This window comes from Cucurbita maxima, unplaced genomic scaffold (genome assembly GCF_002738345.1).
Source record: "Cucurbita maxima cultivar Rimu unplaced genomic scaffold, Cmax_1.0 Cma_Scf00016, whole genome shotgun sequence".
Classification (NCBI taxonomy): domain Eukaryota; kingdom Viridiplantae; phylum Streptophyta; class Magnoliopsida; order Cucurbitales; family Cucurbitaceae; genus Cucurbita; species Cucurbita maxima.
Genome location: NW_019272032.1, coordinates 2,855,650 through 2,871,699, shown reverse-complemented (window position 1 = coordinate 2,871,699; position 16,050 = coordinate 2,855,650). Strand labels below are relative to the sequence as shown.

General features: G+C 37.4%; 2 protein-coding genes and 1 pseudogene across 3 annotated transcripts; 2 read left to right on the top strand and 1 right to left on the bottom strand.

Moving 5' to 3' along the window:
* The first annotated feature begins 248 nt into the window (after nucleotides 1-248).
* LOC111491405 lies at nucleotides 249-2,035 on the top strand (annotated as a pseudogene).
* On the bottom strand, nucleotides 2,036-9,134 carry LOC111491186. 2 transcript variants are annotated; one of them, XM_023139979.1, is made up of 6 exons: nucleotides 8,546-9,134; nucleotides 5,121-8,012; nucleotides 4,447-4,500; nucleotides 3,146-3,514; nucleotides 2,795-2,986; nucleotides 2,036-2,470 (listed from the first exon to the last, which is right to left on the bottom strand). In XM_023139979.1, the coding sequence occupies exons 1-4, from the start codon at nucleotides 9,029-9,031 to the stop codon at nucleotides 3,257-3,259; spliced, it is 3,690 nt and encodes a 1,229-aa protein (XP_022995747.1). In that variant the 5' UTR covers nucleotides 9,032-9,134; the 3' UTR covers nucleotides 2,036-2,470; nucleotides 2,795-2,986; nucleotides 3,146-3,256. The 2 variants fall into 2 exon arrangements, with proteins under 2 accessions (XP_022995747.1, XP_022995746.1); XM_023139978.1 differs by having other exon boundaries at nucleotides 2,795-2,978.
* Nucleotides 9,135-9,645: 511 nt separating this feature from the next.
* LOC111491386 (superoxide dismutase [Cu-Zn], chloroplastic) lies at nucleotides 9,646-12,990 on the top strand. Its single transcript, XM_023140303.1, has 8 exons — nucleotides 9,646-10,002; nucleotides 10,732-10,793; nucleotides 10,872-10,911; nucleotides 11,034-11,129; nucleotides 11,228-11,259; nucleotides 11,528-11,603; nucleotides 11,943-11,996; nucleotides 12,728-12,990. The coding sequence occupies exons 1-8, from the start codon at nucleotides 9,723-9,725 to the stop codon at nucleotides 12,751-12,753; spliced, it is 666 nt and encodes a 221-aa protein (XP_022996071.1). The 5' UTR covers nucleotides 9,646-9,722; the 3' UTR covers nucleotides 12,754-12,990.
* Nucleotides 12,991-16,050: the final 3,060 nt, after the last annotated feature.

Below are 16,050 nucleotides of genomic sequence, written 5' to 3'. Positions count from 1 at the left end.
CAATCATAAATTTTTTAATTCAACTATTTATTTAAATTTTAAGTAAAGTAAAATGTTAGTTCATAAAATATTTGATTTCACTAAAATTTGTTTAACCTTATGTCATTATGCATCTAATCAACTAATCAATATGGATTGATAAAATATTAAACGTGTAATAAAAATTAAACATGCTTCTAAGTTCTGATCACTTTATAATCTTGATCATTTTGCTGTTCAAGCTTTTGAAATCACCATAATGTTTGATATATGATGAACAATTGAACATGAAGGAGTTTGAGCTCCAAGATTTCATCCATGGAGACAGCTTGGATGAATATGTGAATCTCATTCATGAAAATCCCATCATCAACTTTGATGTTGATTACATGAATGGCTGCTTGGTGGGGAATGGTGTGGATCCAATGCTTGATTCCAACATCCTCATCAGTTCTGATCCTAATTCTTCGTTGTTTAGTTCATTGGAGAGTTTCATTAGTATCGTGAAAGATGTCGAAGACGACGCGACGAAAACGAGTACTCTTCTGTCACAATGACTGCAACAAAGAAGGCAAAGGTGGACAGATCCAGAACTTTGGTTTCTGAGCGGAGGAGGGGAAGGATGAAGGAAAAGCTTTATGCATTGCATTCATTGGTTCCAAATATAACTGAGGTAACATAAATTAATACCCGCATTCATAATACTACATGAGAACGAAGTATTTATTATAAGAGTGTAGACACCTCTCCTTATTAAACACGTTTTAAAAACTGAGGAAAACTCGGAAGAAAAAACCCAAAGAGAGTAGATAATATCCACTAGCGATGGACTTGAATTGTTACAAATGGTATCAAAGCCAGACACCAAGCGGTGTGCCAACGAGGACATTGGGTCCCTAAAGGGGGTAGATTGTAAGATCTCACATTGGTTAGAGAGGAGAACGAGGAAACCTCTTCCTAGTAGACGCGTTTTAAAATCTTGTGAGGAAACCTAGAAAGGAAAGTAGAGGAGAGAATGAGAAATCCTCTCCCTAGTAGACGCGTTTCAAATATCTTAAGAGGAAACCCAAAAAGGAAAGTAGAGAGAAGAACGAGGAATCCTCTCCCTAGTAGACGCGATTCAAAATCTTGAGAGGAAACCTAGAAAGGAAAGTAGAGAGAAGAACGAGAAAACCTCTCCCTAATAGACGCGTTGTAAATATATTGAGAGGAAACTCAGAAAGGAAAGTAGAGAAGAGAACGAGAAAATCTCTCCCTAGCAGCCGCGTTGTAAATATATTGAGAGGAAACCTAGAAAGGAAAGTAGAGAAGAGAACGAGGAAATCTCTCTCTAATAGACGCGTTTCAAAATCTTGAAAGAAAACTAAAAAAGGAAAGCCCAAAGAGAATAATATTTGCTAATAGTAGACTTTAACCGTTGCCATCTTTGCTTACACAAAATTTTACCATAACCATTAGATGTACAATGACCTAAAGTGCAAATCGATAAGGCTTTCATTGTAGGGGATGCAGTTCTGTACGTGAAACAGCTCCAAATGCAGGCAAAGAAGCTCAAACCAGAGATATCAGTTTTAGAATCCTAAATCAACGAAACTTGAAACTCTGAACCCTAAACCCAGTACATTTGGGAAGCAAATTTCATGGTAGAAGCTGCTAATCTAACCTGCAATTGGGGGATTTCTTCCCTTTCAGCTGGATGTGTTCCAAGTGGAGGAAACAGGGTTTTATTTAAGGCTGGTCTGCAAGATGGGTGAAAGAGTAGCCATGTCTGTATACATGGTTCTTGAATCCCTTACCAGTTACAATATTTAAAGCTCAAACTTGGCCTCTGCTTCTGAGAGATTCATTCTCACTGCTACAATTTATGTAATTACTTCTATATGATATGAATTCAAATGCTTTCAAACCAGAATGAAATTATCAATCATTATGATGGTTTTGCAGGTGAGGGCCTGTGATGTGGACATGAACTTGCCAAGTCTGAAGCTTTGGCTTACTGGGGCACTTCCTAACCATGGATTTGAGTTTTAATCACACCTTAATCTCTCCATGTTTAACCTTCTAAGCCTGTAACTATTTTCATTAGCAACTTTAATTTGTAATGCAAGGCCATTTGAACGGAATTATAACTTTTAAAACTACAACTTTCTCCTAATCATAAAGACCAAATTTACCACGGAGACACTGTTGGGGAAACCCCGCAAACTTTTATGGGGCATTCAAGCATCTTGTGCAGCATGGGGAAGTTTTTGAGGAACATGGTTGGAGTGGCAGCTGCACAGTTGTGTTCCTTCGTGAAGAAAAGTGCATTATCTGGGAGTAGGATTCTGCAGCACTGGGGAATGCTTCAGCTTTAGAAACATCTTTTAAGGTTTGTTCAGTTCTGTCACAAGAAAGTAAGCATACAGACGATCGGCTGCACAGTTGTGTCCAATCCTCTCCTCGCTACTGTCGAGGATTGGTAGGTTGGTGAGAAAATCCAAAAACCTCCCTGCAATTGAAACATGGTTTAGATGATAATGTAGCGTAGACTGTAGACCAGAAATATTACGCCATCTTAAAAATTTGACATTAATCCAACAAAATATTACATTGCTTAAACGACAAGAAACCACTCCTGAAAACCATCCATAAAATGTGCGACGTTCCTTACATTTATATGTATATTACCAACCAATGAGCAGCCACCTTCCACGAGGCTTAGGAAGGAGCTCTCAACCGGAACAACTTAATATTGATAGATGGTTCCTAATTTTCAATAAGAACAGGAACCCAATCACCATATATACATAAAAAAAAATGCAGAATGTAATACCTGGAAACAGCTTAATATCTTCTGGTCATCCAGTCCGGAAGAGGCAGCCCATTGTCACCAGGTATTCGGTGTATCGTAACGATAACCACTAAAGAGAGGTATGCAGATAGACAATTCACATTTTACATCTGTAGTCATCGCTTGAGATAACTGTTGGTGAAGGATCACAAGAGAATTCCCACGTCTGAAAAGCTTAAATCATGTATGTCAAGTAAACTATTTCAAATTACTTTAAAATAAACCCTAAATTATGCAGGAGCAGTACATGCAGATAACAGGGAGACAAAAACACTGCGGGGGGAAATAAACAATGAAGTATAAATATATAATCGACATGAAAACTCGTCTTACCAACACTTTGATGATGCTGGTAACATCTGCGTGCGTCTCTTTTTGATTGAATGATTGAAACCCTTCACAGGTGCAGGGAATAGGCATCAAGTTCCATTGTTTAAATTTTGATTATGTTTGAAATCCCTCATCCAGACTGCCAGACTTTGACAGGATCTGCAATGTTGTGCCCCCAATTATCCAAGCAGTCGCTTCAGGTTGATGCTGAAGAGGGTTAAGAGGGTGAAGACTTCCATCATCCAGTTGCACTCCATAAACAAATGGAAGCCTAAGTGTCAGAAAACTCTCGGGGGGCAAGACTACTTGACATCCAAGTGCAAACTGCAGTTTCTGCTGTCGTCCAGGAACAGAGGGGGGCAGGCAAGACTCCTGCAAGAAGAAGATCAGTCAAGGGTGTAGTACCATACTGGATGAGGGCATGAAGCATGTGAAAAACAAATGTTGATCAGTCAACTACGGAAAACAAAATGTTTAGAAGTCTCAAGTATAAATCACCAGGAAAAAAGATGCTATGTGGCATGTTGTAATTAGAAGCCATTACAGTTTGGCCTCTTTCAATTGGTAGATAGGAGAAGGTAGTTGCAGTAGCTCTAAATGCGCAAGGTTTTAATATTACTATCAGAGAATGTATGGACAAATTCAGGGAGACATTTTGGCTGGGGGGAGCTCTTTTTCTATCTTTAATTGTTTTAACCTCGATGGTATAACAAATAAATGCAAAGCTTTTCTTTAAACTCTGAGATTCAAAGGGTTAAATATTTGTGACAACATCCAACTCACAACTCCTTACAGATGTAGCTCCCCTTGTTGGTGCATTCTCTGCAAATGCAGTCGTGGTAATGTAAAGCTCTTTTTTCTATCTTTAATTGCTAACTTCAGGTAGGCTTGATAAGAAAAAAATAAATAATGTAAAAAATAACTTTTCCATCTCGATTATTTTAGGCAATGCACAAGCAAAGTCAAACTCAAGGAGGAAAAACACAGCAACGGCCTATTTAGCATTCTTGCAGTACATTTCAAAATGACACATGTTAGGATTTTGCTAATTAATACTTTTCTGCATACTCCTCTTTTAAGATCATATACCAATTTAGTAAGTGGATTTTGATCGAGCTGGAAGAAATTGTTTTTTTTTTTCCCTCAACTCCTAAAATCAAACATTAAAGAATGAAACAAACAAGAATTTCCATAGATCAACTTGAATCTATTTTGAAATTAGAGATAAATAATATACAGCTTAACATTTCATGTTACACCCCAAAATAATTAGGAATGCATATTCATAGAAAATTGGGACAAACCTCAAATTGTATCACTGGATGTGTAGCCAGCACTGTTGGAAAGGGAGGCGTCACCTGCCACCACATTTCCTTGGTTATTATTTTGGTTATTGAACAACAAAAAGGAACAGTAAGATAAATAAGATGCTTCTTTACAATATGCTATAAACCAAAATTATGATTACTATCAACGTTAAAACATACAGATTGAAAATAATGATTTCAAAAATAAATTTTAAAACATTTATTAGAGAGACTGAAAATAATAGACATCATTTTTTTTATTACTTTATATGATGATTATGTTTAGTAATACTTGATTATATACTTTTATGCTTACTATCAACGTTATTTTAATTTAATTTTAATCAAGGCTTATCCCTCACGTTGCCTTGAGGGCTATGTCTTATCCCTACAAGAGAAAAAAAGTCTCAAAACCATTTTTAGCCCAAGATGAGAAGGCAAAAACAAGTTATTCATTAAAATAAAAAGAAGAAAGAAATCTTTCACCGCTTTTCCGCAGTTCCCCCTAATCTATTCTTTCTAGTCAAATTAATCAAAGGACCACCAAAAAAGAAACCAATTAAAAGTTCATTGCATCATCAAAAGAAACCAAACACTTAAAAAGGATCTACAAGAGTTCTAAAGAGAGAACCGAAGACATTAGAAAAAGACCTCATAAAAGAATGGCTTACCACGAAAATCCTTTGAAGTTGAGATATCATGCCAGAGAACTTAACATTTGGGGGATCTTTCTCATTCTTTGAGAGCTTGCAATGTGGGCAGTTCATGAAAATTGGTAGGTCCCGATTCAACATGAAAAAACCAGATCCATTGTCCTCAATGCCAATATACTTAACACCTTTTTCAAGGTCTTTTACAGAATTGGAAACAGTTGCACTAACAGATGTCAGATTGTTTGATGTCATCCTTCTAGTGCAGTTTGACTGATCATCTGAATACATGCTGCCACCACTCACTGCATCCTTTAACTTATCTAAATTTCTCTCCTTACTTGAGAACGTTGCATTTGCTGAACTAACACTATCATGAGATTTACCATGACAATCACTTTTACCATATCTCTGAGGACCAGCTAGATTGCATGCAGCACCTTGCACAGGAGTATGAGATTTTTTAATTGTTGCATATGATGATCCAAGTTCCTTAAGATGCTCGGGGTTTAGTAAGAAACGGTGTCCATGAGGGCATTCGTGCTCAAAGCCAATATATATAAGTGTTTGCTTCAGAAGAGTGTTTTTTGTTTTTTCAAGACTATTTACGTTCATAGGAACTACATTAGTACCTATCCGCAGAAAGGAGTCACTATCTGAATGCTCATTGCCGCTAATCTCATCTGATTTTTTTGAAAGACTAATAATATTTTCAGAGTTCTTGAAGCCACGGTTATCAACGGTAACACAGCCTCGTTCATAATTATTAACATCCTTATTTTGTTTGATGCCCTTATCCATACCTGGTGAAGAGTGTATCCTCTGCTGGAGAGGTGGAAATCCAACATCTGGACCTGAAGATCCGGCTACAACCTCAGAAAAAGGTTTTCGCAGGGTAAAGTTGGGAAGACCTCTGCCACTTATGCTTTTTTTGTCTTCAGCTATGTTTTCTGAGGAATTTCTCTCATTATCAATCCCAGGCTGTGAATCCCCCGACTTCAGTTGTGCTACATCTGCCCTCTTCAAGTTTACATTTACATTAGGTTCAACCTTAGAGTCCATGAATGACTTAACTAAAGAGCCACGCAGCATTATATTTTCCGTTAAATCATTTGGAGTCTTCCTTATTCTGGTATTAATTTTCCATTTGAATAGGAACTTTTGAGTGGGATAGAAACCACTCTGGAGTAAACCTTTTGAAGGTTCGTAGTACTTTGCACCACCAACCCGAATCAGAGACCATGATGATGGCTGAATGGGTCCTGTTATGCTTACTCCTGGTAACTGGAAAACTGGAAGAAAATTGTCACAGTCAGAAAAACGGTTGAAAGTGACATTTGCTGCTTCAAAATCAAAAGGATCAGATCGTAGTCGTCGTGAACGGCCACAAGCACAAGCATGTAGGAAGACATATCCACTTGAATGAGTTTTTTGCATGGCTTCTGAAGGTGAATCTCCATTCTCTGTGCTATGTCTTTGATGCATACATGGTTTTCCTGTCAGACTAACGGCATCACAAAGCTGCCTCCCAGAATTCCAAATGGATTTGCATTCTTCCTCCAACCTTTTGGCAAAATGTTGCACTGCAGGTCCCTTAACCATTGAATGGAAAGCAAGCAAAGCCTTCTCTAAGTGGGCTTCATGCTGTGAAGTGGGGTAACAAGCAGGTAAATCTCTTAGATAAACCTCCTTTGCAGCTGGTAATGCTCTTTCACTCCATGAAGTTGAAAACTTCATATTTAAACCTTTACCACTTTCCAACCAAGATACAGCAATATCTAAAGGATCCAGACCCTTCAAAGCATTTCCCTCAATCAACGCAGAAGGAATGTGCCGGTGACGTGGTTTTCGTTTGCTGATTTCCACTTCATCTATGCAACCACCTTTTGCACAAAGAATTCCCTGGAGAATCTGTTGACTTGAAGACAACCAAATTTCCATACTAGGAAGCTCAGGAGTAGTAAAGGCTTTTCCAGATGCCGCTGATGCAGCAGCTGCAGCAGCAGCAACAGCGACCATGCCAACCCCACCAGCTGAACCACTGCTTGTACTATGCACCAGCCCCCCTCTACCCCTTAGAATGTCTGACTGCCGATAGATAAATTCCCTTAGAGATACTATATCCTCTCTGCTAGCACTTTGACCATGACTTTCAAGCAGAAGAGAATCTGAAGTAGCTTTTCCATTCAAAACATCTTCCACGAGGCTTGTGGCAAAGTCCAGAGACTCAGCCGTCCTATTTGCAGACTTGTCCACCAGAACAACGGCTTTTGATGAATCAAGTGAAAACAAAGGTGCAGAACTTGAGGCACTTCCACCTCTAGACCCTGCATGACTGGTCTCAGAACCAGAAAGCGTTCGACATTTCTTGATTAGAAAGCGAATTTGTGCTTCAAGAGATGACTGCAATTTCTTCCTGAAACCACCTTCTGATTTGCTCACAGGACGGGCAAGCACAACTACAGATCCAGAACCTTTAACTGGTAAATTTGGCCTGGATATACTGTCTGAACTTGGAGACTGATTAATTGATATTGTATCTATTCCCTCCACATTAGAACTAGCCATCGGGCCATCTGAGAAGTCATCAATAAAAATAAAAAGTATGACTGGAGTACACTGTCCAGGAAACAATGAGGTATATGAACCTAAACCTGACATGACAGAGATGCCGGAAGCATTGCGTGTTAATATAGAACCACTTCTAATGGGAGAAGAGTTGTTAGACACGGCTGCTGAACCAACAGATCGTGAAGCAGATGAAGAATGCAGCCTAGATGGCAATGGTGGTGTAGCTCGAGATTTTATAAATGGAGTTAATACGTGCTTAGCAGATTGCAGGGCTCTAAATTTTTTCAAAATATTAGTATCAAACCGCAACCCCTCTTGAATATATATGATTACATGGCAGACCTGCATCAGTAATTGAATTAAATGTTTGGCCAGATATCATATGTTGAAACTAAAAGGGGGCACCACACACTGCTTATTTATCAAGGCCCTACAAAACCAAACGCTCATCCAATAATTTTTTGTTCAATCATTCTTAATCCTACCAGGATAAAGAGCCTAAACAAAATTAGACGACGCTGAATCAAAAGATTGTCCAATCTCCGTTTCGTTTCTAAATAAGCAATTTAATATATTTATGCATACATTTAGAGGGTTTCATTTTAATGATAGGGATAAAACGTTTAAGCTAAAAATGCATATTGAAAGCACCATCTTAGCACAGTGCAGCTCTGTCAAATAACCCGAAGACAAACATCTGAAGTTTCACAACCTAGAGCTAACGCAAATTTACTCTCAACCATTTCACCGAATGCTCCATTTAGGATACAAGCAAACAATCCAAGTTGAACCATTTCGATAAACCCAGACGTCCAAACATGAAGAGATAGAAAAATAAAAAAATACAAAAGAGAGAGAAATTGACGAGCACTCACAGAGAACATAAAAAGCATTCCCTGAAGATCCCCAAAATCATGTTCTTCAATCGCCGAATCATAATCGATTTCGGCATCGAACACAGAGCCCCTGTGGGAAGAAAACTGCAAAAAGAGAATGCCTCTCTCCTCCTCATGATGATAACTAATTCTTCGCCGCTTGAACCAATCTCTAACTTCCTCTTTCTCGACATCCAATTTTTTATCCAATTTACCGGACCCAAACACATTGGAATCGATAACTCGATTAATGAGCTGGATCGAATCATCGGGTCTCCTGCCAATGAAACCGACAACAACGATACCGTCGGAAAAACGAGGAACAGAAAGCGACGGAGATGGCGACGAAGGAGCTAATGAAGTAGAGGGATCGGGTGAGGCAGTACGAGAAGGGAGAGGCGTTTGAGATGCTGAAGAGGAAGTGGGTGTTGATATCGGTGGTGGCCGGACAAGTACACGCACAGAGGACGAATTGGACATGTCCATGAATGAGAGAAAAATTGAGCTCCAGATGCAACTGGAACTGCTTCAGTGCTTCACTTCTGACGACAGGCAACTAGCAGAATTCCTTCACCGAGGCGGGGAAGCTCCTTTTTTAGCCCCCCTCCAATATTTCCGTTTTAAACCGATAATTACTACTAAATTATTTAGGGTTTTTTCCCTCTCTAGTCAATTATTTACTTATTTTGTGATAATTATTTTATTTATTTATTTATTTGGTGCAAACATGTTTATTTTACCGACCTGCGTTACATCTTTCGTGCAGGTCAAAACTTATTACCTTAGGATCAATATAGTTACAACCGCTGTTTACCGAGACTTTGGTTGTCGGCTCCCCTATCATCAGGTCACCAACTTCCTTGATCCTCCATCCCCGAAACTGGCTTCACATTCTTATTACTAAAATATTGTTTATTTATTATTAAAACCAATATAATTTGAGTCATAATTATATTAAACTATTTTAAAAAAAGTTGTAGGAAATGTTGTTGAATTTGATTTTTTAAAAAGACAAACAAAATATTTAAAATTTATTTTACCTTGTAAAAAAAAAAAAAAAAAAAAAAAAAAAAAAAGGCGATGCATCAGATAAAAGCTTTTGCTGCGAAGTGGCACACATCTACTAGAAGCCTCCATTTTTCGTTATCCCTTCTCCATCGACAGTTCCCCATTGCAAATGCAAGCAGTTCTGGCAGCTATGGCGGCGCAATCCCTCATCTCTGCCTCCCCTTCCAGCTACATCCAAGTGTCCCCCTTCTCAATTTCTTCCCCTCCGCCTTCCCTAATCTCCTCCTTCCATGGCGCATCTCTCAAGCTACCTCGCCACTCCCTTTCCCTAGCTGCCTCCGTCGCCCCCAAGCCTTTTGTTGTCGTTGCCGCTACCAAGAAAGCCGTCGCCGTTCTCAAGGGTACTTCCAATGTCGAAGGCGTCGTCACACTGACCCAAGAAGACGATGGTCTGTACACACTCTATCAATATCTCTTCTGCCTCATCGTATCGTAGTGGGTTTCTTGTAGTTTAGGATTAAGGGTTCGAATCGATATTTAGTATTTGATTTATGGGGGGTTGAATTAAATGGCTGGGGTAATTGGAGTTGCCGTGGGGATTTTGAGGTTTATTTGGCGCCTAATTTCGAAGATTGACGTTGACTTTATTTGGAATGTGATTGTGCTAGGTGGAGTTTTTTTAATTTCTGCCTGCTTTGCTTTCTTCTTGACTGTTCTGTTATTTTTTGTCATAATGTATTAGTATGCGCGTAAGTTGACTTTTAGAACTAAACGAATATGATTGTTTTGATTTTATGACGTTTACTTCTCGTAGGATTCTGTTGTCTTGTTGGCCTATACACTAAGGTTATTCTAGAACCAAAAAGCTTTTAAGGACACAACCCCTTCAGGAAATTTCTTCTATTAAGGCAATAATACTAGTAATGACGGTTGAGGATTATTGAGAGAATTAGTCCCACGTTGGCTAATTAAGAGAAAGATCATTGGTTTATTGGTACGAGGCCTTTTGGAGAAACCAAAGGCAAAGCCATGAGAGCTTATGCTCAAAGTAGATAATATCATACCATTGTGGAGGTTCGTGGTTTCTAACAATGACAACAATGACGATAAGAATGAAAATGATAATAGTAACCGTAGTTGCAATATTGTGATTCTGAAAAATGTTGTATTGTTTCTAGGTCCAACAACAGTAAATGTTCGTATTACTGGGCTCACGGAAGGGCTTCATGGATTCCATCTTGTAAGTAATTTGGCATTGGCTGACATGATCTATGGGCTTGTTGTTTTAATCAATCTACCTTCTTGTTTCCTTCTGTAGCATGAGTATGGAGACACAACAAATGGATGCATTTCTACAGGTAGTGTACGATCAATTGTCCATATTTGATTTTGATCCTTCTGTACCAAGAAGTTTTATTCTATCTAGCGAGGCTGTATTTTTGTCTCTCTTCAATTGTTTATGTATGATTTTCAATTATAGGACCACATTTCAATCCTAATAAGTTAACTCATGGTGCTCCTGAGGATGAAATCCGTCATGCGGGTGACCTGGGAAACATTGTTGCCAAGGCTGATGGTATCTGCTTCTTCTTTCTGAAAGTTTTTTTTTTTTTTTTTTTTGTTTCATGGATTTGTAACTTCTAATGCACCAATATATTGTTTCTTGATATGCAGGAGTAGCGGAGGCAACCATTGTAGATAATCAGGTACCTCTATTGTTTGATCCGTATCTGTCATCATCACAATCCATATGCTCAGAATTATTGATGTCTTTCATCATGAATGGCATCGCAATAACTATAAATGTTGATGGTGGCAATGCCGCTGATAAAACTCCTTATATATATTGTACATGCATGTATTCATGACTGCAATTACCTTAGTATTGTCAAGTTCAAAGACAAAATTATGTTCAAGCCTTTATTTTAGATCTGGCCCTCTTAACATACTCAGATATTAATTCCTGATCTGTAGATTCCTCTCAGTGGCCCCAACTCTGTAGTTGGAAGAGCCTTTGTGGTACATGAGCTTGAGGATGATCTTGGAAAAGGTAGGTTCTGTTCGTCGTTTCAATTTAGTTACATTCTTCACCTCCTTTTCGTTCCTTTTCCTTTGATCAACCTACTCAAGTGATTTATCAAACAGATAAAAGAATTGAAAATAAGTTAATTTATGTTCTTGTTCTCTTAGCTTCAGTTGTGTTTAATAGAATAAAATATAGTCCTATTAATTAAATCATGGGAAAAATATATTTTAGTTCCCTTTTATAGATAGAACTGCAATATTAGCTGCTGATAGCGATGTCTGCATCACTTACCCCGGATTATTTTTTTTTTTTACTATCAAAATTCAATATTTGTTCTCATTTTTTCTGGTTATGATTATGTAGGAGGTCATGAACTCAGTTCAACCACAGGCAACGCTGGTGGAAGATTGGCATGTGGTATGCAAACATAAAGTTCTTTTTTCTTCTCTCTCAAGAGTCCCGTGTTCTTTTTTCCCCATGCATGCCATGGCATATATCTTTATAAGACTGCTTTGTTGATCAATTTGTTCGATTTAAATAGAATATACGTTATAAACATGGGTGAACTATTCGACTATTTAAATTCTTTCTTATCCCTGGTGGGTTTCATTTGTTTTAATACTTTCCAGCGGATTTCATCCCTATTTCATATCATCCCAAAGAACAAAAATTTCAGATTTCAAACAATGTTCCATGTCCTCCTCCTCCTTCCCAATTTCATTTGTTAATATTGCAGAAAGAACAAAGTTATTACTTGTTCAAAAAGTCTCTTCGCTGGCTATTGTTCTGATAGCCTGGCATGACATTTTTCCACCTTGTAGAAGTACTTTCAATAGAAGCTAGTAACTTAGACATGGGTTAATCAAGTTAAAAGACATCTGCTAAATGCATCAACATAGTTAACGTATAACTGTTCTAAACGCTTACATTAGCAGCTAATCAAACTGCCAACCTATTGCTTTGCTTGAGTGCCATGGTAGTAAACCACTGGCAATAGTAAAATCCAGACATTCCTTATTTGCTTCTAGATGCCTAAATATTGTCAACTTGTAAAATTTGTATCTTCTCAATGGTTTTTCATCCAGAATATGTGCTAATTGCTGATACGAGAGAATCTCAATCTTCTTTCTTCTTCTCGTCTTTTGCAGGTGTCGTCGGGCTGACCCCTGTGTAATGGCAACATACAAACTGCTAGCCTACAAGGTCATGAGCTACACGGGCACTATTGGCAGCTTGTTGTCACTCGCTTCTCCACAGGCATGAGTTCCTTTTCTCTTGCCTAGCACATATATTGCCTTGGGAAGACGGTTCAATTGTTTTCACGTTGATATCTGTTTTACTGTGGTTTCCATTAGTTGAATAAAATTGACTTGCTACTTCTGAGATGTAATGATCTTCCTTTCACCTTGGCTGGATATCCCACCACACTGCTTCTCTCCTCCATGTTTGTGACTTCTGAAATCTTAACCAATAATAGAAGTAACTAAACATGAAAGTTGTTCAATCAACAAACAACAAACTAGGCTTTTGAGCACAAACTAAAAACAAAATTAGCTTGCAAATTGTTAAGTTTATGGACCCACTTGCCTCTCTTTCCATATCATGTGGGTTTCTAGTACTTGGCTCCAAGTTCATTACATGTGAAGGTAGCAATCCATTGTTGTGGATGGGACACGTAGAAGGTACTTTTGATGCCAATGTCATTCTTGTTGGAAAAGCCAAACAAAATCATAACCAAAGCAACCCAATTTTCCAATTACATGAGAAGAAAACAAATTCATAATAATAATAATTCTGGCAACCTGATCCTAATTAGGCAGCCACTCATGTCTCCTTCATTTGTTCATAAACGTTCAACAGTTCAATAGCCACCAAAAGCTCCTTCGTAGGATTAGGACCTGTCCTAATCAACTAACTATGCGGCACTCTTCTGCCCTCTTATTAGTTTCTTTTCCTTTTTGTTTTTTCCCTTTTCTTATGCAAACCTCCTAACTTATCTTCATTTTGATACCTAAATTAGTCGCTTACTTTTAAGTTAGTGTTTTTTAATTCTTTAGTTTTTAAAAGTGTTTATTAGGTCCGTAGATTTTGAATATTATATCCAATAAGTCTTTAAATTCTACAAAACTTTTGATTATATGTTATGTAGAGGTTTACGACATATTTGGCCTTATAGACCGACCTACTAGACACACTAGACACGAAGTTGAAATTTCAATGAGATTTAGACCTAAAAGACACCAATTGAACGTTCAAAAACACTTTTTAAAGTTTGGAAACAAAACAAAGATGTTTTAGAACTCAAGCATTGGATACAAAAAGGGGAAAAGTGTTAGGAAAAAGTGCAAAACCCACAAAAAAAACTAAGAAAATTAAATAGCTATAACTTCCAATGAACACCAAATTGAGTGTGTTGTGAAATGGTTGGTTCATCATAATATGTGGTTGGAGTTGCTCTTCACGAGACCACATGGAGTTTCATTCACCAACTCAATCACAACCAAACCCTAACTTTAGGCTTGCGGTTGGCTTCGACTCATTTTCTTGCCCCAATCTACTTCTCAAACTCGTCAATATCACCATTCTATCACACCCTCACCACTAGGAATAGAAAGGGTGAATTGGGTTGTAACCCTTTTTTGGGTTAGACAAGTTGACTGAGTTGATCCGACTAAGATAAACATTAGCCTACAAACCGAACCAAATTTTAGGTTTTTAAGAAATGTAACTCAACTCAGACCCAACCTTTATAATTTAAGTAAGGTAGTCCAAATTGGTCAAGCTATCAGTTATATGAACACCCAAATCAAAATTGGCTTATCATATGAAATTGTGTGAGCTTCATTCAAGTTCTATTGACTACTTCCATTTAGGGTTTGAAGCATGAAAATCAAGCAAAATCTTAAATAATGGATTAATTTAAGAAAAGGGTATTTTTTTTTCCTCCTTTATTAATAACATTAAGATCAAGATTAAGAGGGTTAATTTAGGTTTAGTGCTAAATCAAGGTTTTCAAATTAAGTAGTTGGGATCTAGTTAGAAGGAGAGAATGTGGCTTGCACAATACTCCCCTTCCTTGGCTACCTTATAAGATAAGATAATGCTTTTGAGTAAAGTATGAACCATTTGAAAAGTTTTTATTCTCTCTCTCTCTCTATAAATATATACATATATATACATATAGTGTGAGAAAATTACATTATTGGATTAGTTAAGTGTTAATAATGATTATAAAATTGGGTATGACTTTGTTATAAAATTTGGTCCTTTGTTTAGAGGTAAGCAAAGTCTCCATCCATGCTTGAAAAATAAGGAAGAAAAGTAGACACCCACCCCCCACTTTTTTCATTCTATATACTTACATGCACGTTTACGATTCTTCTTACTATTAAGCAACCAATTATCGAAACTCGGTCAAAAAGGTCAAATAATAGCATCACCTCGCTCGTTTGCTTTTTAATTATGCATATTTTGTAACCAAACATACCAAATCAGCTCATTTTTTTCCAAGGGTTTGTGGTAGTTTTGAGTTTGGCATCAATTTGGTTGAAGTCGGTTTAGTTTTCGGCCAAAGAAGTATAGCTCCCGAAACAAATCAATAGACCTAAAGGACCCAAATTGTCAAAAGAGGTATAACACGCTCCCTAGAGTTTGGAAGACGAATCAATAGCGTGCCAATTACCGAGGTCCCATGTGCAGTCCCAACGTTATGATTAGAGCAATAGAGCAGTATAAATGCAAGGAGCCCACTCCCATAAGGGGCAGGTAATCCAACCTATCTAAATCTGGTGGGTGTGTGACAAAGTAGCACACTGAGTGTAAGACGTTCTCGATTTCACCCACCTTCTTATCTTTTTCCATCTCCCACTCCATAGTCAACACAATTAAATTTTATCAAACTAATTAATCTAACATTATCTTCAAAATGGGGCCTCATAACTCAAAATATTGCAAATTAGTCCTTACATTAAGAGCTAATTAAAAATTTTGCTTCCATGGCTCACACTACTAGCAACTATATAACCACTCTTTATTATTTAAAGAGTGGTTATGAATATATTTATTTCCCCCATCTATTATGAATATATTTTTTTATTATAAAGTTTTAATTCATACAATACCTTAGAAAATTAATCCATATAATCATAGTAATATATATATATATGAGTAGTGGAAGTGGAAGTAAGGTGGAGCAGCTTAAAGTCAAGCCTGGATTTAATTTTTATTTATGAACAACGCATCCAAGCGATTAGGGAGACTTAATTAAATTAATTAGGGCCGTCTAATCATGGGGATGTGGTGTCAAATGCTGAATCAAACCACAAATTTAACTTAATTAATTAATTAATTATAATTAGGATGGATCAAATTAAGTGTAGGGACGACCCGACCTATTCTTTTATTTTTTTTTTTATTTACTATTATTATTATTTTTAATTAATTAATTAATTAATTAATTAATGTTAAGACA

Coding starts and splice junctions, on each gene's coding strand:
- LOC111491386 (XM_023140303.1), top strand. CDS start 9,723: ATGCAAGCAGTTCTGGCAGCTATGGCGGCGCAATCCCTCATCTCTGCC. Junction 10,912..11,033: donor AAATGGATGCATTTCTACAG/GTAGTGTACGAT, acceptor TTTCAATTATAG/GACCACATTTCAATCCTAAT. Junction 11,130..11,227: donor CATTGTTGCCAAGGCTGATG/GTATCTGCTTCT, acceptor CTTGATATGCAG/GAGTAGCGGAGGCAACCATT.
- LOC111491186 (XM_023139979.1), bottom strand. CDS start 9,031: ATGGACATGTCCAATTCGTCCTCTGTGCGTGTACTTGTCCGGCCACCA. Junction 4,501..5,120: donor AACTTCAAAGGATTTTCGTG/GTAAGCCATTCT, acceptor ATGTGGTGGCAG/GTGACGCCTCCCTTTCCAAC. Junction 3,515..4,446: donor ATCCAGTGATACAATTTGAG/GTTTGTCCCAAT, acceptor TTCTTCTTGCAG/GAGTCTTGCCTGCCCCCCTC.